Below are 23,329 nucleotides of genomic sequence, written 5' to 3'. Positions count from 1 at the left end.
ACTTTAGTACATTTTACTTGGTAGGTTTTCTAGTCATGACTTATTGGATTTCTAATTCAATTGCTTTTTTAAAGCTTTTTTTTTTTTTTTTTTTTTTTTTTTTTTGGAAGAAGAAGAAGGAAAATGCTGATATCATAACTAGGGCCAAAAAAAGAGAAGTATAGACTTTTTTTTTTGAATACTACAGACTGTATCTGTTAATAACTACTTTCTCAACGACCGACTGAAGCACAAAGAGTCAATAACGCATCTACTGGGCTCGAACTCACAACCTCCCATATAAGAAGTATACATTTAATCTTGTGTTAAAGGAAAAGTATAATGTGGACCAGAATTTACTTTACATGGTAAATGATAGTCTAAAATAATATTTAAATTATGTACATGTAGTTAATATATTATATAATTTTTGTTAATAGATTATTTACTTGTAAATAAATTAGATATACATAATATGTTAATAGTAATATGTACCTAATTTATTAACTGAAGATACATAATATGTTACATTAATTTAATATATATATGATTTATTAACTGTATGTACATAATAAATTAATTGTAATATATAGATAATTTAATTACTAACTGAAGTACCTAAGATATTAATTGCATTACATCCTAAACAGAGACCACAATAGACAATAACAGGGCGTTTAGTTGGAGGGGGGAATTATGTGGGAAAGGAAATGTAATTTCATGGGAGTTGAATTACTGGGAATAAAGTGGGAATTTAAATTCCAGTGTTTGGTTGACAGGAATAGAATTACGAAAGGGAATAAGTAGTATAAAGTCAAAAATGTTCATTATTGTTGTTAGACATTAATTTTAGATTAAAAAAGGAAGGGATAATTTTGACTCACCACTATTTTTTTTCCCCAGGAATTAAAATACCGGGGGGGTGGGGGGGGTGGGGACATGGGATTTTAATTCCATGAAAATGGGGGAATTGCAATTCCATGGAATTGCAATTTCCTCCAACCAAACTATGGAATTTAATGGTCTTTGGAATTAGGTGGGAATTAAGTGGGAATGGAATTTAAAATCTCTCCAACCAAACACCCTGTAAGTATATAAGCCTAAATCAGTTAAGACACATTCGGTGATTTAACTCCATTCGTGTTCGGAATTGGAATGGTAAGGTTTTTTTTTTTTTTTTTTTTGTTAGAATTCAAATTTATAAAAGAGTTTTATCACATGGATTCTTAAACTCTATTCTTTAACATGACAAACAGTAATATGTTATTTTCGCTCCGAGAGTCTCAGTACAAATGTTTATGTAAACAATTTGTATGATAAAGTAAATTTTGAAATAATTGAGCTGATAGTACCTTTGGCATGGTTCTGATATCAAAATAAAACATATGTTTCATCTCAACTAAAAATTTAAATTGATAGTTAAATTGTACATTAATGATTACATTCGCAACAGAAATTACAAATATTTTTTTTTCTTTTTAAAAGGTAAAAAAGTGGATTCCACTGGTGGGGCATAGCATCAATCACTCACTCATTTTCTTACAATCTTACAATAATATATCACTCTCCTGAAAATTAGTAAATCTGAACTAACCGGTCGCCACCCGGTCGCCCCACAATCCACCAACTCGAATATCCGGCACCGCGCCCTCCGATCTGGTCCCCTTTACCATTTTATTTATCATCAAAATACCACCAAAAAGCCTTCCTTAATTAATTTGTACTGTCCGACGTTGTTTAGGCGTACGCGCGGCATTGTTTCAGCTCCGGCCACGGTTATTTGAGGGCCTCTTCGACGTCGCCGGAGATCATGGCGTTCATTCCCGGCCACCCGTTTCTTCTCAAGGTACCACTCTTTCTTTACATATTCTCACTCTAATGCTTAGAATATAACGGGCGGATGGGCATTTCTTTTAATTTTTTTTTTAAAGTTCTTCTGGTGATTTATATATTATAAGATCATATCGACGGCTGGAGGGGAGGCTGCCGGAGGAACAGTAACGTTACTGTTCTTTCTTAGGATTCCTTAACGTCGTCATTATCTATGTTATTCTTTTTGGTGCTTTGGCCCGCGAGCCCGAAAGGTTCGCCGGAGAAAAGTTGAAGTTAGTGCTCTCCGACTACGAACCTAGCTAGTTCGGGCTCGGGCTCAATCATTGCCCATAAGTTTGCGCGCACAAAAAAATAAAAATAAAAAATAAAAAATAAATAAAAACAAAAAACAAAAGATAAAGTCCTCTTGAATGTTCTAAGTTCAACTCTTGATAAGGGGGTGTGCAAACCGTTAATCAAACCGTTTTAACCAAAGATTTGAAAATTTTAATTATTAACTGAACCGAATTTTGTATTATTGAATTTATCAAATCACATTTTTTTTTTTGGTTAACCGATTGTCCGAATTTTTTGAAATTAAAATTTTAAATCCTAAAAATAATACCTATAATAATAAATTTAATTAAAATAATAAATATAATAATAAATTTATAAGAAAATATACACAAATATACTATAACAACATTACAAATTTATAAGAATTTTACATATTATATTATATATATATATATATATATATATATATATATATATATATATTTAAAAATATGGTTAACCGTTCGATTAATTCAGTTAAACAAGTTTCGAATCGAATTAACCGAACTTTTAGGAAAATCTTAAACCATTAACAGAACCGAAAATTAACCGAAACTTAAACCATTAACCATTGTCGGTTAGGTCAATTAATCAAAAATTTATCGAAGTTTGTACACTCATATTGATGACTGACCTATCAACGTACTTGGTATAAGATTTACTCAGAACCTAATTATCTTTTGTGATCTTCTGGGGAATAGGATTTACCCAAAATGGTGCACACCTTCAAATAGTGAATACTTTAATTTGTATTTCATGTATTAAGTGAAACTAATTTAGTCAAGACTCGTTGGACCAATAGGGCCGTTCACGGAATATATTTTGAAGTGAAGCATGTCAGTGGTTTGGCCCATTTGGGCTTTCTTTAAAGAAACACATATTCTTTTCTCTTTCTTTTTCTTTTTGGGAGAAAAAGTGAAAAAGGAATTTAATGCTAACACGCAATGTAACAAGTGCAACCATGACATTAATGCAAGTTGAAGTTGCAAATAAGCTTTTGCTTAAAGTTCTTTAATTTGTTACACTTTAATCAAGTCCCGTCATGACAGACGCAATTTAGACCAAAATCTAACTTAAATAACACGACCCCACGACCCCATAACGTTTTACGTATTCGATTTTCCCCCCTTTTGTAATGCCTTAACTCCTTGGGCATGTTGTGGATTCCTATAATATGCTAAGGACTACAATTTTCTTGTCGTGTCTCCCATGATGTCTTTGCTTTTGTATATGCTCAGGCGTGCACTCATAGCCTCTGAATCTTATTTAGTTACAGTAACAAGAAAGAAACAAATGCCCATATTGTGATAAAATTTGCAGAAATCAAACTTGGTTTCTTGGAATCTAAGAAGACAACAACATTATATATGTATATGTGTTGTGAAGGTTGAAACTTGTCCTTGAACAAATTAAATCGCGTGCTTTTTTTAAGAATGTTTTGGTGCAGAATGTCCTGTTTGCTTGCCTGATTCTGTTCCCTGCACTTGCAATACAAAGTGGAGGGACAAGTCGCCATTGCGTGGAAGATTCAACCATGGGGAATTGCTTAAACGCATCTTCTCCCTCATCTGTTGTTGATTCATCTGTGAAGATGAGCATCGCGTCGATGCTAATCGATAACGCCTTCAAGCTTCCTTCTTCTTTGCCCCATTGGCCTCCGGGTAATCAATTCCCCCGCGATTCCTGCTTCAGAACATCACTTCAATCCATAATTCCATGTTTTAAAAACATTTGAAGTTGACAATGTTGAGCATATAGCCATTAATGTGCAATCCAACTATTAGCTTAGCCTTTTAGTTGAGATGGACTACATGCTTCAATTGACAATAAGTGTTTCTTAATTATGTTTGTCTGTTGTGTTTTAGGTGGGGGTTTTGCGAAGGGGATTATTGATCTTGGAGGGCTGCAGGTGGCTCAGGTATCGTCTTTTACTAAGGTTTGGAGTACAGGAGAAGGCGGTCCTGGAGATAGCGGGGCATCATTCTTCGAACCATCACTAATACCAGAAGGATTTTTCATGCTTGGATCCTATGCACAACCAAACAATATGCCACTTTATGGATGGGTTCTTGTTGGGAAAGATGTTACTGGGAATGCCACGGGAGGTTCTTTAAAGAAACCGACTGACTATGATCTCGTTTGGAGTCTCGAGAGCAATGCAGAGACGGATCAGGATAGTCCTGTCTACATTTGGCTGCCAAAGCCTACAGATGGGTATTGTTATAGAATATATTGGATATTTGGAATCTCTATAGATTAGGCAGTCTTAGTGATTTAGGCAGGTAGGACATATGGAAACTTCTTGTAGCACCTATTTATAGGGCTTTGTATTCTCTTTTCTATATGACAGGTATGAAGCAGTGGGCTATGTGGTCACCGCCACGCCTCAGAAGCCTTCGGTGGATAGAATCCGGTGTGTTCGGTCCGATTTCACCAATGTATCCGAAAGCCATGACTGGATTTGGGGGGCTGATGACTTTAATGTGTATGGTTCGAGGCCTCAAGATAGGGGAATCCAGGCTTCCGGGGTGGCTATTGGATCGTTCGTTGCTCAAACCAACCCGAATTCTTCGGTGGTGCTGCCTTGCTTAAAGAATAATGCAAACAAAAACTTCTCGGCCATGCCAAGCTCGACCCAAATCGGGGCGCTTATGAAAGCGTATGGTCCCGTGTTTTACTTCCACCCGAACGAGGTCTTCTTGCCCTCTTCTGTCACTTGGTTTTTCCAAAACGGGGCGTTACTGTACACGAAAGGAAACCAAACTGGACCAGTTGCGGTCGAGCCACGGGGCTCAAACCTCCCGCAAGGAGGCTCGAACGACGGGGCCTACTGGCTAGACCTCCCAGCCAGTGATGCAGATAAACTTAGGGTAAAAAAAGGCAACTTAGAAAATGCATCAGCCTATGTTCATGTTAAGCCAATGTTTGGTGGGACATTTACAGATATGGCAGTATGGCTATTCTACCCCTTCAACGGGGCCGCCAAGGCTAAAATCGAGTTCGTGACGCTCTCCCTGGGCAAAATCGGGGAACATGTATGCGATTGGGAGCACGTGACACTGAGGATCAGCAACTTCGACGGGGAGCTAAAAAGCGTGTATTTCTCAGAACACAGCAAGGGGGAGTGGGTGAGCGCTTCCCAGCTCGAGTACCAAAATGGCACTAACAAACCCGTCGTTTATTCCTCGTTACATGGCCACGCTGCATACCCGAGCACGGGGCAGAGCTTGCAGGGGATTGGGGAGATAGGCATAAAGAACGACACTGCGAAAGGCGGGATGAGTATGGACACGGGGCTAAAATTCTCTGTTGTTTCTGCAGAGTATTTGGGGAAAGAGATTGTTGAGCCACCATGGTTGAACTATGCAAGAGAATGGGGGCCAAAGATAAGCTATGACATTGGGAAAGAGCTGAAAAAGATTGCCAGGTTTATGCCTGGAAAGATGAAGTCTGGACTGGAGAAAGTTGTGAAGGATCTTCCCAGTGAGATTTTGGGTGAGGAAGGACCAACTGGGCCTAAGTGGAAAGACAATTGGAGTGGGGATGAAAGGTCTTGAAGGTCACCTATTCATAATGTATCATAGTTCATTACGATTTACGAGGTCGAAGTAGTGCCTGTCTGATACGAGATTGTATCTCCCTTTCTTTCGAAGTAGTGTCTGTTTGATACGAGATAGTATTTTCTTTGAAGTAGTGCTTGTCTGTTGTGAAATCATATCACCATTTCTTTTCATCAGAATCGTATGAAGGAATGAAATGGAGAAATTTGTTTATCCCCCCCAAAAAATGTAGATTTGGGGGAGTGATGATTGTGTGTGAATTAGATGATAGGTAGTGTGTACACAACCCCTTTATTTAGTAACTATACACTTTGGATTATGAACTGATTATTATGGCATTTGATCTCAAATTCTAATGTGTATTATTTAGTAATTTTGTTGTAATTATATGTATCTAATTATATAATTTATTAGACTTAACTCTGTGAAGCGTTATGCCGTGGAATCGTGCCCACTTTACAAGGTGGGCACAGTTCCAAACGGGGCCGTTTTCGTGTGATTGAGTAATAGTGCCGTTAGTGACTTATTGGTATTGTTATCCTGCATAATTTTTATACTGTAGATTCATAATTTTTAAACTGTAAATTCATAATTTAAATACATTAGATTCATAATTTCTATACAGTAGATTCATAATTTTTATACTGCAGATTCATAATATCTATACTGTAGATGCATAATTTCTAAACTGTATAGTTATCAAATGATGAACATATCCTCCTGTAACAAACGAATAACGCCGTTAACGGCTCTTCAAAATAATTTTTTTTTTTTTTTAATTAGAACGACGTAAACGACGCCGTTCTGGGAACGTGTCCACCATGCATGGTGAACACGTTTCCACAACATAATATTTAGCATAACTATGGTCAAGAGTCAAATCAAGATAAGCTGTTTTTACAGAGAGTTAAACTTGGAACCTGATAGATAATTATACGGTAAACTATGAATAAATATTCATTATTTGTATACTAAATGTACATTATTTGTATATTGATGGTTCATTATTTGGTAATATATCAAATAATAAACTTTCAGTACCTAAATAATTTACATTTAAAAAATGAACTTTAAATATTAAAAATATAAATTTAGTAATTAAAAATGTAATTTATGTCAATGATGTGCATGGTATATTGATTGGAACATGATCAACTTGACTCTGTCCCCAGCTAATTTGTATTCCCTAATTTATTGTTATTATCCCTATATGACTAATTATAGTATTTATTAGAATAATTAATGCCAAATATTATGAAGTATTTGCATATATTGTATAGAGTATTAGCTACCCATATATACCAGGACTATGTACGTGGTCTAATGGTATCCGTGTTGGACTTCCATTTGGAAGGTTATGAGTTCGAGCCTTAGCTCTTTGTGTTTCAGTAGGTTGAGAAAGTATATGAACAAATACTACAATGTAATAGAGCTAGTAGCATTCAAAAAAAAAAAAAAAGCTACCCATATATAATATAGTTAACATTTTTAGCCCTTGAAGTAGATTACGAAAATGACAAAACCACTAAAATTAAGTCAAATTATTATTAAATTAAAACAAAATATTGTTAAAGCTGAGAGGACTAAATCGGAATGGATTATTTATACTTATGGTATATTATATTAGCATATATGGAGTGTTATAGATACAGATTTTTTTTTTTTCCCTACAAGAATATCCAAAAGTTATATTTATGATTATTTCTGATTATATAAATTTAAACATGTTTATTCAAATAATAATACATTTTCAACTAAAATTTTACTCCTCATTAACTTACCGATCCTATAAGTATACTTATGATCGATTATTTGACTAACGTAATATCTAAATATATATATATAAAAAATTGAATTATAAATAACTTGGATCAAAGTTTCGTTAATAGAATTAGACACATGAAATGTAACATATGAAATATAAAATAAAGAGAAAAGTGTCAATTTGGCCCCCTAAGTCACATAAATAGTGCAATTGGGTCCCTTAAGTAAATAAAACTCCATTGAAGTTCTCTAAGCCGGTAAAAGAGTTTAATTAAATCCAAGTTTACTTGTTTATCAGATTAATTTCATATGGTGTTGACATGTGTCTTTTTATTTATTTTTAAAATAATTTTTTATTTATTAAAAATAAACGTATTATTTATAAAAAATAAAAATATAAATTAATAAAAAATAGTCTCCAGCTGTTCGCGGCGGACAGCCGGTGGCTGTCTTCTCGCCGGACAGCGGATGTCCGTGAAGAAGACAGCCAACTGCTGTCCGCGTTTTTTTTTTTAATTTATATTTTTTAATAAATAAAAAATTGTTTTAAAAATAAATAAAAAGATACGTGTCAACCTCACATGGCTTTAACCTAATAAACAAGTCAATTTTAACTTAATTGAACTATTTTACCGGTTTAGAAGACTTCAATAAAACTTTTTTTTTTTTTTTTACTTTGGAGACCCCATTACAATATCCATGCGGGGATTAGTTTGACACTTTTCCCTAAAATAAATATAATTAAATACTCTTTAATAAATACGAAATATTATAAGATAAATTTAGAACGGGAATGAGGAAATATTACATCACTTTTATCCAAATGATCGTGTCTGCCACTCTGGCATATATATTCTATAAGAATATTCCAAATTTCGTGTCTGCCCCAAATAGAAATAGTTATTATTGTAAAAATCTCTTTAATCTTTTACTTATACTGAGTTATGATCGCTGACTATATATATTATTACTGCAATTTAGGTTTCTACGAACAATCCTCCATTGATTGTGCCACCACACAAAAGATTCTCACTGTATTTCATCGTCAAGCTTGTTATTGTTGTTAAATTAAAGACAACGTTGTATGTTGATGCAGACTGTTAGCGGCAGCTTTCGATAAATCCGAGGTTGCCACTTGCCACCCAAGATTATTGGTCGCCGGCGATCATGGCGTTTTTGGCCAGTTTTTCCGTCTTGTCATTTGCTGTTAAGAAAGGTTTAATGCAGATAGTGTTTCTTGGTTGGATCGTTTTGTTATCTGCATTGGCAAGAAATGTGAATTGCTTGAAGGTCTCATCTTTGCCCGGAAATCTCTCCGGTGTGTCGGATATGGCGGTGGAAACCGCCTTCCAGTTTCCTTCTGCGCTGCCGCAATGGCCGCCGGGGACAGGCTTCGGCGCCGGAGCGATTGATCTTGGAGGGTTAATAGTGGCGGAAGTTTCGAATTTTACGAAAATCTGGGCGGCCCAAGAAGGCGGACCTGACGGTATCGGCGCCGCCATTTTCGAGCCAACCGCCGTACCGGACGGGTTTTACATGCTCGGACATTATGTGCAACCCAATAACGTGCGGCTTTTTGGGTGGGTTCTGGTCGGAAAAGATGTCACAAATGGTAGCTCCGGCGCCGGAGCTCTAGCTTCGCCGGTTGATTACACCCTTGTTTGGAGCAGCGAAAATACCGGGATTCAACAAGACAGCGCCGCCTACATCTGGCTGCCGGTTCCCGCCGACGGCTACAAACCCGTCGGCCAGATCGTCACCACCTCGCCGGAGAAGCCTCCCCTGGACAAAATCCGCTGCGTTCGCGTGGATTTCACCGACGTTTCTGAAAACGACGATTGGATATGGGGCTCAAACGATCTAAACATCTACTTATCCCGGCCGAAAGACAGAGGAATCCAAGCTTCCGGCGTAAACGCCGGAACATTCATAGCACAGTTATCCAACAACAATGAAACATCGTCGTCATCAGTCGCATGTTTGAAGAATGTCAACCCGAAAAACACATCGGCAATGCCGAATCTAAGCCAAATAGAAGCGCTGATCCAAACCTACTCTCCCCGGATTTACTTTCACCCCGACGACGAATTCTTGCCGTCGTCCGTCACCTGGTTTTTCCAAAACGGAGCGTTGCTGTACACCAAAGGCCAAGAATCCTCCCCGGTGGCCGTCCAACCTGGCGGCGAAAATCTCCCCCAAGGCGGCGACAACGACGGCGCGTACTGGCTGGACCTCCCACTCACCGACCCCGACAGAGTCAAGCAAGGAAATCTCCAAAACTCTATATGTTACATCCACGTCAAGCCAATGCTCGGCGCCACGTTCACCGATCTAGTGGTGTGGGTTTTCTACCCCTTCAATGGCCCGGCGAGGGCGAAACTCGTGTTCTTAACGGTAATGTTTTTAAGTACTACTTATACTGTATCTGTATATAATTACTTTTTCGTCTAAGGGTACATCTGCACAACTTTTCATATGGGAGAGTAACTTATGTTGAAAAAATGACTATAATATGACCAAAGTAGTCTATATTTTTAAAATTAGGACGTTTTTGAAAGTTGAGACAAAATTTGGAAAAAGATATTTGGAAAATGCGTTTGATGTCAGATCTGGTCAATCACAAACACAAAAGTCCCACTTGTATTTTCTTTTTTTTTATTTGGTCGCCTGCTTTTCTCGCATTCTCCTTCGCTGGAGAAGCCGACGAGGCCAGCGAAGGAGAAGGCGAGAGAACCAAATTAAAAAAAAAAAAAAAAAAAAAAGCAAACAAACAAACAAACAAACGCAAGTGAGACTTGCATTTGAGGTTTTGACAAGATTTGACATCAAACGCATTTTCAAATGTTTTTTTCTTAATTTTTTTCAACTTTCAAAAAACGTCCTAATTTTGGAAATACAGATTACCTTCGTCACATTACAGTCATTTTCACACTTGTATCACTAGAACACAAGGTCCTTAACTACCACTTAATTAATACTCTCTTTGTTTCATTTTATCTGTCTTATTAGTATTCGTTGGTCAAATCAACTATTTTTTCTTTGTTTATTTTCTATAATATTTTTGTATGCATTTTTAAATTTGATTTGTTGTGATTAATAGTATTTTTAGTATAGTTTTTAAATATATAAATTTTATATATTAATAATAATACTAAAACATAATTGAATTAAAAATAATTTCGGTCAAACATATAAAATGGGACGGTAGGAGTATATGTTATATCATAATAGAAAGTTATATTATTACAGCTAAAACTGGGGAAGATCGGAGAACACGTCGGAGATTGGGAGCACGTGACGTTAAGGATCAGCAACTTCAACGGGGAGTTAAAAAGGGTGTATTTCTCGGAGCACAGTAAAGGGAGATGGCTGAGCGCCGCCGCGGTAGAGCTCCAGGACGGCAACAAGCCGGTGGTTTACTCGTCGCTGCACGGCCACGCGACGTATTCGAGTCCTGGGCTGGTGTTACAGGGCGGCAAGGATATAGGGATAAGGGATGACATGGAGAAAGGTGACGTGTACATGGACACGGCGGCGAGTTTCTCGGTGGTGTCGGCGGAGTATTTGGGGTCGGTGGTTGTGGAGTCGCCATGGCTGAACTTTGCTAGAGAATGGGGTCCCAAGACTACCTACGATTTAGAAAAGGAATTGGAGAAGGTGGAGAGATTTCTGCCGGAAAAACTGAAAGAAGAGCTGGAGAAGATAATTAAGAATATTCCTAGTGAGGTTTTGGGTGAAGAAGGGCCCACTGGTCCTAAGGGGAAAGACAATTGGAGTGGAGATGAATATTATTAGGGTGTCGTTTGAAAGAGGGATTAGGTGTACAATTTCCATAGCTTTAGTACAACTTTTATTGGAGGGAAAATAGTTCATTTGAAGCATTTTAGCAGGAAACTCAATAAATGGTTGAAAAATAAAAAAGTTAATTCCAGTCATGGTCTTTCGACTATATTGATTTTTTTAAATTAGTTATCGACTTTTAATTTAGACACTTTACGTCTCTTGATTTTCAATTTCTTTTTAATTGAGGTCCTTTCGTCATATTACGGCAAATTGGACTTTAAATAAAAATGTAAAGTAGTCTTTCATCTGCCTAATGTATAATTCTTCATATTTCTCCTTTGTATGCGCAACTTCGGACATCAGATTTACTTAATTGCTTAATTCCTAAACCCACTCGAAGAACAAAATTTCATTAGGGATTAAGCAATTAAGTGAATCTGATGTCCGAAGTCGCGTATTCAAGAAAGAAATACGAAGAATTATACATTAGACAGATGAAATGACTACTTTACCCTTTCATTTAAAGTTCACTTTACTGTAATCTGACCAAATGACCTCAATTGGAAAGAAATTATTGAAAATCAAAAGACGTAAAGTGTCCAAATTAAAAGTTGAGGACTAATTTTGAAAAATAAATATAGTCGGAGGACCATTGATGGAATTATTACGGTAATACTTTTGGATTATCATCAACATCTCCCTCGCTAATCACCAACCACCTGATAGCTTGTTGAGAGTTCATTTTCCAGTTTCTAGGAGAAGAAACCAAGGTTCAAACCTGGACAGCTACAGTGTTGGGATTATGTTCAAATGGACAGATCCCTTATATGCACTAGCATTTAGCCTTACAGGCTAGTCTGTTGAGTCATTTGGGATTATGTTCAAATGGACAGATCCCTTATATGCTAGGGACAGATCCCTTATATGCACTAGCATTTAGCCTTACAGGCTAGTCTGTTGAGTCATTAAGTCATCATGATTTATATATCCTCCCAAATGCTCTGTCAAGCTAAGATGTGAGGAACCTTAGAATTGGAGATTCAACTTTTATAGGAGAAGAGACTATTTCCACCATGATTTTCCATAACTCTTTCTCCCGTGCGACTTACATACAACACTCCATTATTAATTTCGAAGCTGATGTTGATCTATACACTTCTTTTAAATACATTCTAACATATTTATAGTATCTACTTAATAAAGTATAAGACATTCATTATGCAAAACAATAGTAATATCATCAAATCATCCATTTAGTCATCCTTTTGGTTTTATTTTTTAAACAATTGTATGTAGTTGTAGAGGAAATTAAAGCGTTAAGCATGAGTCTACGGCTACCATCATGTCACCTACCTTGAAGTTCAATTCCATGACTAGATAACTACATACCATTTAATTAACTAATTAATTAATTAATTAAATTAATATATAGCAATAATAGTTGGAGACATAACATTTTGTCATCGTTAGTTGAATTATCTTCAAAGAATATTGCTCCTTGACATTATCGCTGATTGTAGGTATCCTACTTTTATTTTTTATTGGATAATTTGGAATGAGTATATTAATATTTTTTTCATAACTAATGCTCTATAATCTACCTTACATATAATGTATTTTAATGAGAAACATATATAACTAACCTTAGGGCCGTACTCACAAAGTTAATACTCCGTAATAGTTTTGATTATAATACATTTTATTTTCAATTATTTTCATAAAAAGAACGCTATACATATAAGTGTATAACTGATACATATGATGAATATAATTGAGACAGATTAGTACGTAATAACAAGATGTATAGTCCCCTTTATTAAGACACTGAATACAATTTTTATGAAGGAGCTCTAACAACACCTAAGCAACGATTGAGCGGATCAGGCGCTTCCTACTGGTCGAGCTAACCATGCATGTATCCTCTTGGAACGTTTCACGTACCTCATGTCCTCCTCGTCCGAGCTGACCTCCACCGAAACACGAGGTTTAGCCCTTGGGTGACTTGTGGCCTTTCTAGACTCGTTTCCTTGGGCTTTCTACTCTTGGACTTGTCAACGAAATATCTTCGATCCATCAGTGCAATATATTCTTGATGGCTATTTATAACAATTAGATTCTTTTTTTTTTTCCTTTCAAAACATTATATTTTTGAATTTATTTAGATGATGAATGTGTGTTACAAAGAAGTCAAGTAAGTTACAATTGAGGCTTGGTTAAGGGGTTAGTTGTTGAGGTTAGCCAAGGGACAAAGGATTAACTGTTGGTTCTTTATCATCATGTCGATTCGATTAAACCTAGTTGTAAATTTACTTTTCAATACGTTGAGTAGTTGATTGTATTTTTATAGGTCAAATTATTTTTATGTAAGCATGTGTTATATATATAATATAGTCACTTGTTGTTAGCTATGTCATCTGTTATAAAGTGGTTATCATACAAATAAATTAAAGATTAATAAAATGGGAAACAACAAAGACTACCTTAAAAATAAATCGAAAGGACAGGGAAGGATCATCTTCTTCATCTGCATATTCTCTCTCTCTCACCTGAAACGGCACGCAGACTTTTGGTATTTGTACTCTCAACATTTCAGCATCAAACAACTTCCTACGGTTACCCAAACAGCGACATCCTGCTCTCTTTCTTTGACCTTTTTCCTTATATATGTCCGATGATGTTCGTATGATGTTCTTCATCAACACCTACTTGCCTTCATCTTTGCTTTCCGTTATTGAAGATATGTACAAAGATAGATGAGGTAAGAAATTCTTGCATAAGTAATACTTTTGTCTGCCGGTTGTTCGGTTATCTTCACCACTATAAGACTAATTCGAATTTGACATATATGATAGTCGATTTTTATGGCCGGGTTAACCTAAAATATTTGTTGCATTTTGAGACACATGCATGTCTTAAGCTTCTTAGTTTTCAAACATACGGGATATGTTCTATAAGGATTAGTTTTTTGTGAAGTCCACTAAAAAAACTAGTTTTCTGGTGTGTCGGGTGCATTTTTTTCTTCTCATTCTCTCTTTCCTTGTTGCCCTTTAAAAACTTGAACAAAAACCATATTGTTGGGCTTGCTCTTAAAATTAAAATATGATGTTAGTGTGGGACAACCCCAATCAAGTTAGTCCTGCAATTGGTAATCGTAAATTTTTAAGTTCAACTAATTGACTCCTTGTGAGGCTGCCTATTGGTCTTTTCAATTTTAGCCGGTCAATTATGGACAATATATTCTGGGTTACCTTTTTGTGATTTTCTATTAGTTAAGATCACAACTCACAAGGTGAACCTCACCCAAAACGTACATTCGAATAGCGGTTGCAGGTTTTAAAGAAGTACATATATATTATGTTATTTTCTTGTTTTGTTTTGGATGGTAACCCCCTTTTTTTTCAACATCTATATTCCCATTTTTGGATTTTTTTACAATCATATCATTTAATAGCAATTATACTATGGACCATGATCCAAAACGACAGACACTATAGTGTATCTAAACTGACACTGTTTCACGTATTATTTTTATTATATTATCAAATGAAACTGCAATTGAATTGAAATGAAGTTGTAATTGTGTTGAAATGAAACTGTATTGTATACAAAATGAAACTGAATAACAATTTCACATATTTGAGTGTATATTGTCCAGCGAAACTGTAATTATATCAAAATGATATTGTAGTTGTATTGAAATAAAACTGAAGTGTATATTTGATGTCTGGACCATAATGCAATCTGAACCGCGGTCCACAGTATAATTTGCGTCATTTGAACTAATGGTATTGGGTATTGGATTATTTGCATGCTTAATTATGTATTGTGGACTTGTGGGGTTATGGGCCGGGTATTTATTGAGATTGGAGATTTTGGTTTTCGGGTAAGGACCTTTAACTTGTAAACTAGTAGTATACATAGGAGACTATTTATAAGAAATTTCAAGGTTAATTGTAATTAATTAATCTTAGTAGTATAATAATAATAATGGACCGGTGTTTTAATTATGAAATATAAAGTATGCGTATAGGTAGCTTATTTGGTGATGTTACTTGCAGATCAATATAATGGAGGGGGAGACGATGCATATGGAACCCTAATTTATATCTGAAGAAAATAGAAAGTTTTGGATGCTTTTTCCCATGGAAGAAATCGCTTTTGCTCATCACAAACGTTTGCCGATCAAAAGGTCAATACATAGACTTTACCTTTTTATTTTATTTCTTCTTTTCTTTACGTTTTTTTTTTTCCGTATTTCTGATTCATTTTTATCCACCGTGCCAAACTTGTAAACATTATTGTGTGGACTATGTTCTATACATTTGTGTAGACCACGGTCTAAAATTACATAAATATATTACTCTAACTGTTCATACTTGTAAAATACATTATTCCAATACATAAAAGTACATTATTCTAACTCATAAAATATATTAATTTTTATCCCTATAATGTTCATTATTCTAACACGCGTGCAAACAAAAACAAAAAAAAAAAAACAAACAAACAAACAAACAAACAAACAAACAAAAAAGAAAAAAAAAAAAAGAAGTTAACATCAAAACGACATTGTTTTGTATTGTGTCCCACACAATAATTTGCCCAAATGCTAAATAACATTAGTGTTACTAACCACTATCGATGAGTGGTTGGTAATAGCTAGGAAAGACTTTCCATGTATTCAAAGTGGTCAAAAAGGTCATTTCTGTATAGAGTTGTTCATTTGATTAATTTTGTTAAAACACTGCTGGAAATTATTGAATTTTCGACCACCCGAAAGTGATTTCAAATCAAGTCGAAAGCTTTGTTCCGACCACTTTTGGTATCCGGAAAAACATTTATTGCTATTTCTGACCACTTTTTGTTTTCAACTTGATTTAAAATCACTTTCAGGTGGTCGGAAATTCCATAATTTCCAGTAGTGAAAATTGAATCGATTTTATAAATTACTTTAATCATTAACTGAATCGAAATTTTCAACCTATTTTCAAATTAACTACACGAAAATTGTGTTTGGTTAACCGAATTATTTTAAATAAATTTAAAATTTCTTAAAATTTATAAATGAAAATTTTCTCTTCATAGTTTCACACTGCACACAACAAATTTTTTTTTAAAAATAAAAAAATAAAACTAGTTTAATATTATGATTTATAAGTTACAAAAAAAAAATAATAATAAAACATACACACATCCTAGCATTTCGGTTAATCAACACTTCCGAATCAAACTAACTGTTAACCAAAATTTTTGTAAACCCTTAATTGTTAATCAAACCTGAAATTTTGGTTAAAAATGATTAATCAAAATATATATGTTTAGTTGATTAATTGATGTTTTACTGAATTGTACACCCCTATTTCCAACCAAGAACTTTAAGTTTCTAATATTTTTTCGGTAAATGAAAATCCTGAGATTTCTAATAGTGAATATATTTTTTGGATCATCTTCATTTTGATTCTATATTGTGTATGTATTTTATTCATTTAATATAAAGTTTTTTTTATAAACTATAAATTAAAGAAGAAAATCAATTAGGTCACCACCGGCCAACAACATATCATATATGTCATATTATATGGTTGTATGTCAAATTTGGCCTTTCCAGGAAGAGGTTATTAGCTTATTATAGGAGCTCTTATAGGGATGAAAATTTCAATCCATCCCGCGAATATTTATCCGAATTCACTGCATATGGATCGGGTTTTTTTAGGTGATGGTGGGTAGTGGGTCGAGGGTGGATCTTTAAAAGGTAAATCCGTGATGAGTTGGGTTAGATTCAGGTTCTATGTAATAAACCCGCCTAGAACCCCACTCGACCCATCATGTGTGTATGTGTATATATATATAATAGTAAAATAAGTATTATTATGTAGTTATTTATAAAAGTTTATATAATTTCGTGTATCTTTTTACTATTTTTATATTTAAACTACTAAATTTATTTTTTTAAATTAACAATTTAGTTATTATATTTAAATATTTCTATTATTTTATGTTTTATTATCACTAATGAATTTTATTATTTTATTATGTGTAAGTAATTTAAATATCATTTTTTGAAAAAAAATAATAAGATGATAAGTGGTAGGCACCCGCACCCGGTGAAGGTGGGGGTGGGTTTTGAAAAAGTCTACCCAATGCAGGTTGGAGGTGGGGGTGGGAGGAAAAAATATAAGGTAGGTCGGGTGATGGATGTAGCCCTCCCCGACCCACACTACCTGACTCATTGGCATCCCTAATCATAACTACCTCTTGCCATATTTGGTAATATAGTTAGCTTATCGACTAATTTTGACTTATTCGACAACTATTAGTTGTTTGATTTGGTTAAACAATGAATATGAGTGATTAATTAATTAGGTTTTTGAAACAACTTATCACTCCAAACTGCTAAAATTTAAAAAGTTTCTCAAAGCAACTTTTGGAAAAAGTCATTATACATGTAATCAGCTATCAGCTAACTTACCAAACACTTTTCTGCAATCAGCTAATGATATCAACTAGTCAAATTCGTTAACACAATCAGCTAACAACTATCAACTAACAGCTATTTATCAAAAATTCTCTTGGCCCTGTTTGGTAAAAAATTGGCCTATAGGCCAATTTTGGCTTATTTGACCACTAGTAATTGTTTGATTTAGTTAAAATATCAATATAAATGTTTGGTTAATTAGCTTTTTGCAACTCCAAAAGGCTAAAATTCAAAAAGCTACTCCAATCAACTTTTTCAATTAGCTTTTTGAGAAAAGAAATTATACCAAACAGTTATCAGCTAACAGCTAATTTACCAAACACTTTTCTACAATCAGCTAATGTTATCAACTATTTATACCCACTAATTAACACAATCAGCTAACATCTAACAGCTATCAGCTAACAGCCATTTTACCAAACAGGGCCATTGTCTGATTGCCATGTCAATCGACTAGGACAATGTTGGCACGTTAAGTTTTCAATTTTGCGTACTTGACCTTGTTGATTGATTTATGGAGTCAGGCTAATCATATAATAATAAGAAGAAGATTTTTTTTTTTTTTTTAAATATTACCGAGTTTGTGTGTGTGTATATATGTGCGTGGGAGGGTGGGTGGGTGGAGTTAGTTGGTTGGTATTATTATGCACAAATAGGCATGTCCAGAACATTAAATTCAGACAAATGGTAGCCTAAAATCAGATAAGATCAATTCAGCCAATTAAACTATATACTCCCAATCTGTCATTATCATCATAATAATAATAATATAAAATATCACTTCCCCCTAGAAAACACAATATTTAAACCACTTTAAAAATAAAAATAAAAAACTAATGTTACTGTCGATAATGAAGTGTGTGACAAATGTCATCATTGTTGTATTCATTAACTTCTTGTTAATTATTAATATATTATGAATTAATTATGTAAAATTACATCAGATTGATTTATTTAAAAAAAAAAAAAAAAAACTACCAAAAAATAGTAGATCTTTATCTTACCAAAAAATAGTAGATCTTTATATATTTAATATCAATAAATTTTAGACGAATTTTAATTTTCAAACATATCAGCATATTTTGAAATAATTCACTACCAGTAATTCAGTAAAGTACATTCGAAATTGATTATTTTTTATTTGGTAGTGAATATTTTTTTAATCTTGTAGCATTGTCCTATTCTCCTAGTAATAATAGTGAGTAAAGTAGAACACAATATCACTTTTCTTCCCACTAAACAAGATTTCACCACTTCATAGAAATTTCAAATGAAAAGGGGTTGGCCTTAACTATTTACAATACATTATAAAGGCATAAAAAGGAATGTAATATGCTTTTTATGTCAGTTTTTGGAACCAAATATTATATTAAATGATGAAATTTGTAAAAAATGACACAATTAATTATATTTGTTGACTACTTATAAATTGATAAATTATTCTACAATTTTGTCCCGAAAGAGGTGAGGGAGTGGGGTAGAATATGATTTTCGTACCAGAAGGTCAGGAGTTTGATTTTTGCCAACACATTCTCAGTCGAGCCCGTTTCATAGGGTATTTCTAATATTGTTTACTTTTATTGTGTGGTTCGTGAGCCTTATCATTTAGGTAATTGCCTTATATACACTCCAATTGGGCATATAAATATCTAATAGGATATCTATTTACTATACACATCATGCAATTAGGTCATTCAACTTCAATTAGGTCTTTTAACTTTTAAATTCTATTAATACTTATCTTACTAATTTTACATACTCCACGTTGCTACATAAATTAGCAATTAACTTTATTTAAAAAAAAAAAAAAAAAAAAAAAAAAAAAAAAAAAACTTTGGGTTGAACAAAAATTTAATATATATCCGACCCAAATAGACATACACATTACACGATCATTATTGTAAAATCATAGGGGCTACCCTAAAGAGACCATGTTTGGGAAGAACAAAAAGATTAATGGTCAAATGTCTAAAAGCTGTCCAATCCTCGGCTATAGTAAGTAAGCATACATATACATATAATCTATCATTATTAAATCACTTAATATAGAAATGAATAAATACCAATAATATATCTTAAATAGTTTAGCAGGTAAAGTATAATTCTCGTATAATTATTGTCGTTTTTATCAACACCTTCCTCGTTCACTTTGTCAAGTCTTCCTAATGTAATTTATCACTTTTATATAATTTGTAGACTATTATAAATAAAGGGAGTTTATAGAAATATATTATTTAATTTTGTATTTTTCCTCTAATATTTTGCCTTTAATAAAATTATAAAACTTCCTAGGCTACTACTTGCTTGTTTGTAGCTAAGATCTACACACCCGCGTTTTCTCTCCCCCACTCTTCTTCATCTTCTTCACAAGGGTAATCTCCAAACCCAAAAATATTCTTGAATTTTTTATTATTATTTTTTAAAGAATGTATTATTTCTATACCTTTTCTTTTCCACTCTAAACACGAACAGTAACAACTGGGTGATTATAATATTGTTAAACCTATTTAGGGCCTGCAATTAGGGATGCTAATTAGTAATTATTCTTTATTATAATCGGCGGATCTGGGTTAACGTACGACCAGGTTTTGTTTATGTTTGCGCTGTGTCGTAGATTGGGCCGGCACGCCACAGACAAAGGTTTCGATTTGCTGTTGTTTATTAATCAACATTCACGCAATGGTTTTTATGTTGTTAATTATATTAATTGCAATTAACTTTTGATAATGTCTGTCCTAAAAAGAAGCACTTTGTTCCTCTTTGTAACTACTTTGCCGGTCTCGGCCGTGGCACGTCCCTTTTGCAGGAGATTCATGGAGCCTCATCACCACCACCACCCCCCTTCCGTCGCCGCCGCCGCCGCCGCCGCGGAGGTCCGGAAGCTGCACATCGTCTACTTCCTCAGCCGCAATGGCCGCATCGAACACCCCCATCTCATCCGCGTCCACCACCTCTCCCGCCACGGCGTCCGTCTTCGAGGTTAGTAATAATGTTGTAATTATATATATATATATATATATATATATATATATATATATATATATATATATATTACCCGGTTGAATCTCCGACACCAAGGGCCCCATGTCCCGGGCCGATGGAGCATAACTAAATCTTTGTTTACTGTCCACAAGGAGTCCCTCACTTTGAGAGGTTGCTCCAACACTGCCGCGGCTTAGACTCGAATCCGGATGATTGTTTTCAAACTTCACCCCAGTGACTAATTGAGATGCCCATACAGGCAAGTTTTCAGATTTCATCCACCTTCCATTGGTGGACGGAAATTTGAAGACTCACAGCTGTGTTAATCATATTTTTCATAAAATCTCGAAACTGAATTTTGTGAATAGAGTAATAGTGTACAATGTTAAGTTCAATGTATTGAGTTTGGGAGAAATTTTGTATTATATAGAAAAATATATATATATTTGTCACAAAATCTTTTACTATTATGGAAATGTAGACGTGAAGAGATGGATGGGAGAGTTAAGGGGAAAAGAATTGCCGGAGTCATATGCATGGTCATATAAGAGGTTGGTAATGAACATTTTTGTTTCGAGTAATTAATTAAGGAAAGAAATAATTAAGGAATTAATTAGCAACATTATATTAATACAGGAAATACAAGACAGGTTATGTATGGCAAGACCTGGTGGACGATGATCTTCTAACACCTATTTCCGACAATGAATATGTCCTTAAAGGCTCCGAAATTTCCTCATCTACACCTACCAAAGGTAAGTCTACTTATTATCAGTATTTGCAGCAAATCATTTTCATTATTTAATCTATTGTTTCCTTTTTAATTTGTTCCCCATTTCCTTTTAATAAATGTGTTTTTAATGTGAGAAAAAAAATCACCATTTAAATGTCTCATCAATTGGATAAGCTTTAATCTTCAATTTTATAATAATAATAAAAGATATTTTATAGTTTTCAAAAAGAAAGAAAAGAAGATATTTTATAGTCAATTATGACTCTGGAGATTATAATATTTATTGCTAGCTTATTTGAAATTATATTTAGATCGTTCAATAGGTAATATTTAAGAGAAAGAGATCAAAAATCAAACTGGTCTAGATTCTCTTGCTTTAGGTAGGTAATATTTAGGAAAAGAGATCAAGATCAAATTAGGTCCAGATCCTCCTTTAAAATACTATATCGAGCCAGAATGCTGTTTAGAAATTTTTTTTTTTAGAGGGAAAATATCATAATTGTTTCCTATATAGACTTGAAGCAGTTCTTGAAATTCTAATAAATTTTGTTAAAATTATTTAGAACACTGTTACCGTGAAAAAGTTGTGCCCATGCAAAAAGATTCACTCTTAGAGGAAGAAGAAGAGGAAGCAGCCAAAGGCTCAAAACCTTCGGCAAAAGAAGAAACGGATCAAAGTCATCATCAATCGCCCTCGGATGAATCAAGAAAAACATCCTCGGAGATCGAAGAGGAGGAATCTCCCGTATTCGGCTCCGAAACCTCGACTATGACCGACGATTCCCCGGCGGCGAAGCTTGAAGAAGATCAAGAGATGCACGACGGAAGGCGCAGCGTCGACGACGCCGATCAGAAATCCTCCTCCCTTCGCTCCCTCTTCGCGAAGAAGAAGCGCGGCGGCGGCGAGGACGGCGACGAGGAAAAGAACGGCACGCCGCGCTCGACAACCTCGAATTCCACGTTCGGCAAGAGCCGGAGCAGTTCCGGCGGCGGCGGCGGAAGTTCAAGCATTTTCCGAAACTTAATCTCTTGCGGCACCGTGGATACTAATGATTCAGCTGTTTTGCCGATGCAGCGGCGCCGGCCGGCCGCCGCCAGCTCGGCGGAGATATGTAAACCGGAGAAGCTCGGAGGGTCTCAGAGGATCTATCGCACTAATTGGAACCAAGAACAGCAGAGTAAACCCAGGTAATTAATTGCATCAAATAAAAAAATGCATTCAAAAATTTTCAAATAAACCAATATAACATTCATGGATTCTGAAACAATCGATAATGAATATGCAACTGGTTTCAGAAAAAGCTGCGACGGGGTATACAACGGCGGCCGGAGATCATTCTCCGGCACCTACTACAAGTCTCCAAACTGCTCGTAAGTGAATAAGCTCTCATCACAAGAACTACATTAATTAACATGAATTAATGTGATTCAAACCCATGACCTTTGCTCTAAGTTCTGATGCTATGTGGCTATATCATAAATTCATAACCCAAAATGAATTTTTTTTTTTTTATAATCTTTTTGCAGGCAATGTGGGAAGCCATTCAACCCTGAGAAGCTGCATGCACATATGAAGTCCTGCAAAGGAATGAAGATGTGGGCAAAGACCACTCATCCAGTTTCCTCTGCACCCGAGAAAGATTCAGAGAGATCGGTAGAGAAATCGACCAAGAATTCGGTTTCTGCTCGCTTCTTGACTCGCTGAAAGTATGAAAGCCTGCAGGGATTTTCTTCAGTAGATATAGTTTTCTGCTTCCATGATTCTTACATATATGAGAAAGAAAAGAAAAACTTCTTAAATCCTTCTGTAAAAAATGAAATGGTTTAAAGCTGAGCACATATAGTTCATCCCTGTTGCACTAATTCATATGGATCTGGAAACCAAAACGTCGAAAAGCAACCAAA

The 23,329-nt window shown here is 34.8% G+C and overlaps 3 protein-coding genes across 6 annotated transcripts; all 3 read left to right on the top strand.

Moving 5' to 3' along the window:
- The first annotated feature begins 1,550 nt into the window (after window positions 1–1,550).
- On the top strand, window positions 1,551–6,043 carry LOC109181809. Of its 2 annotated transcripts, none has more exons than XM_019331737.1 (4): window positions 1,551–1,825; window positions 3,575–3,788; window positions 3,993–4,341; window positions 4,478–6,043. In XM_019331737.1, the coding sequence occupies exons 1-4, from the start codon at window positions 1,790–1,792 to the stop codon at window positions 5,682–5,684; spliced, it is 1,806 nt and encodes a 601-aa protein (XP_019187282.1). In that variant the 5' UTR covers window positions 1,551–1,789; the 3' UTR covers window positions 5,685–6,043. The 2 variants fall into 2 exon arrangements, with proteins under 2 accessions (XP_019187282.1, XP_019187274.1); XM_019331729.1 differs by having other exon boundaries at window positions 3,560–3,788.
- Window positions 6,044–8,618: 2,575 nt separating this feature from the next.
- On the top strand, window positions 8,619–11,258 carry LOC109186445. Its single transcript, XM_019336432.1, has 2 exons — window positions 8,619–9,845; window positions 10,701–11,258. The coding sequence occupies exons 1-2, from the start codon at window positions 8,619–8,621 to the stop codon at window positions 11,244–11,246; spliced, it is 1,773 nt and encodes a 590-aa protein (XP_019191977.1). The 3' UTR covers window positions 11,247–11,258.
- A 2,581-nt stretch (window positions 11,259–13,839) lies between these two features.
- Window positions 13,840–23,320, top strand: LOC109185924 (protein UPSTREAM OF FLC). 3 transcript variants are annotated; one of them, XM_019335925.1, is made up of 8 exons: window positions 13,840–13,992; window positions 15,293–15,423; window positions 20,516–20,688; window positions 21,173–21,242; window positions 21,328–21,446; window positions 21,988–22,612; window positions 22,721–22,795; window positions 22,952–23,320. In XM_019335925.1, the coding sequence occupies exons 2-8, from the start codon at window positions 15,365–15,367 to the stop codon at window positions 23,127–23,129; spliced, it is 1,299 nt and encodes a 432-aa protein (XP_019191470.1). In that variant the 5' UTR covers window positions 13,840–13,992; window positions 15,293–15,364; the 3' UTR covers window positions 23,130–23,320. The 3 variants fall into 3 exon arrangements, with proteins under 3 accessions (XP_019191470.1, XP_019191478.1, XP_019191462.1); XM_019335933.1 differs by lacking the exons at window positions 13,840–13,992; window positions 15,293–15,423 and adding an exon at window positions 20,083–20,349; XM_019335917.1 differs by lacking the exons at window positions 13,840–13,992; window positions 15,293–15,423 and having other exon boundaries at window positions 20,376–20,688.
- Window positions 23,321–23,329: the final 9 nt, after the last annotated feature.

Source organism: Ipomoea nil, unplaced genomic scaffold, assembly GCF_001879475.1.
Source record: "Ipomoea nil cultivar Tokyo-kokei standard unplaced genomic scaffold, Asagao_1.1 scaffold0188, whole genome shotgun sequence".
Classification (NCBI taxonomy): domain Eukaryota; kingdom Viridiplantae; phylum Streptophyta; class Magnoliopsida; order Solanales; family Convolvulaceae; genus Ipomoea; species Ipomoea nil.
This window is presented reverse-complemented; position numbering and strand designations above follow the sequence as displayed.

What these genes read in the sequence shown, in the direction of transcription:
- LOC109185924 (XM_019335917.1), top strand. Translation starts at nt 20,436, where the DNA reads ATGTCTGTCCTAAAAAGAAGCACTTTGTTCCTCTTTGTAACTACTTTG. An exon ending in CCACGGCGTCCGTCTTCGAG is followed by an intron (nt 20,689 to 21,172) that starts GTTAGTAATAAT and finishes ATGGAAATGTAG; the next exon opens with ACGTGAAGAGATGGATGGGA. An exon ending in TACAAGTCTCCAAACTGCTC is followed by an intron (nt 22,796 to 22,951) that starts GTAAGTGAATAA and finishes ATCTTTTTGCAG; the next exon opens with GCAATGTGGGAAGCCATTCA.
- LOC109181809 (XM_019331729.1), top strand. Translation starts at nt 1,790, where the DNA reads ATGGCGTTCATTCCCGGCCACCCGTTTCTTCTCAAG. An exon ending in TTTGCCCCATTGGCCTCCGG is followed by an intron (nt 3,789 to 3,992) that starts GTAATCAATTCC and finishes GTTGTGTTTTAG; the next exon opens with GTGGGGGTTTTGCGAAGGGG. An exon ending in CTGCCAAAGCCTACAGATGG is followed by an intron (nt 4,342 to 4,477) that starts GTATTGTTATAG and finishes TCTATATGACAG; the next exon opens with GTATGAAGCAGTGGGCTATG.
- LOC109186445 (XM_019336432.1), top strand. Translation starts at nt 8,619, where the DNA reads ATGGCGTTTTTGGCCAGTTTTTCCGTCTTGTCATTTGCTGTTAAGAAA. An exon ending in CGAAACTCGTGTTCTTAACG is followed by an intron (nt 9,846 to 10,700) that starts GTAATGTTTTTA and finishes ATATTATTACAG; the next exon opens with CTAAAACTGGGGAAGATCGG.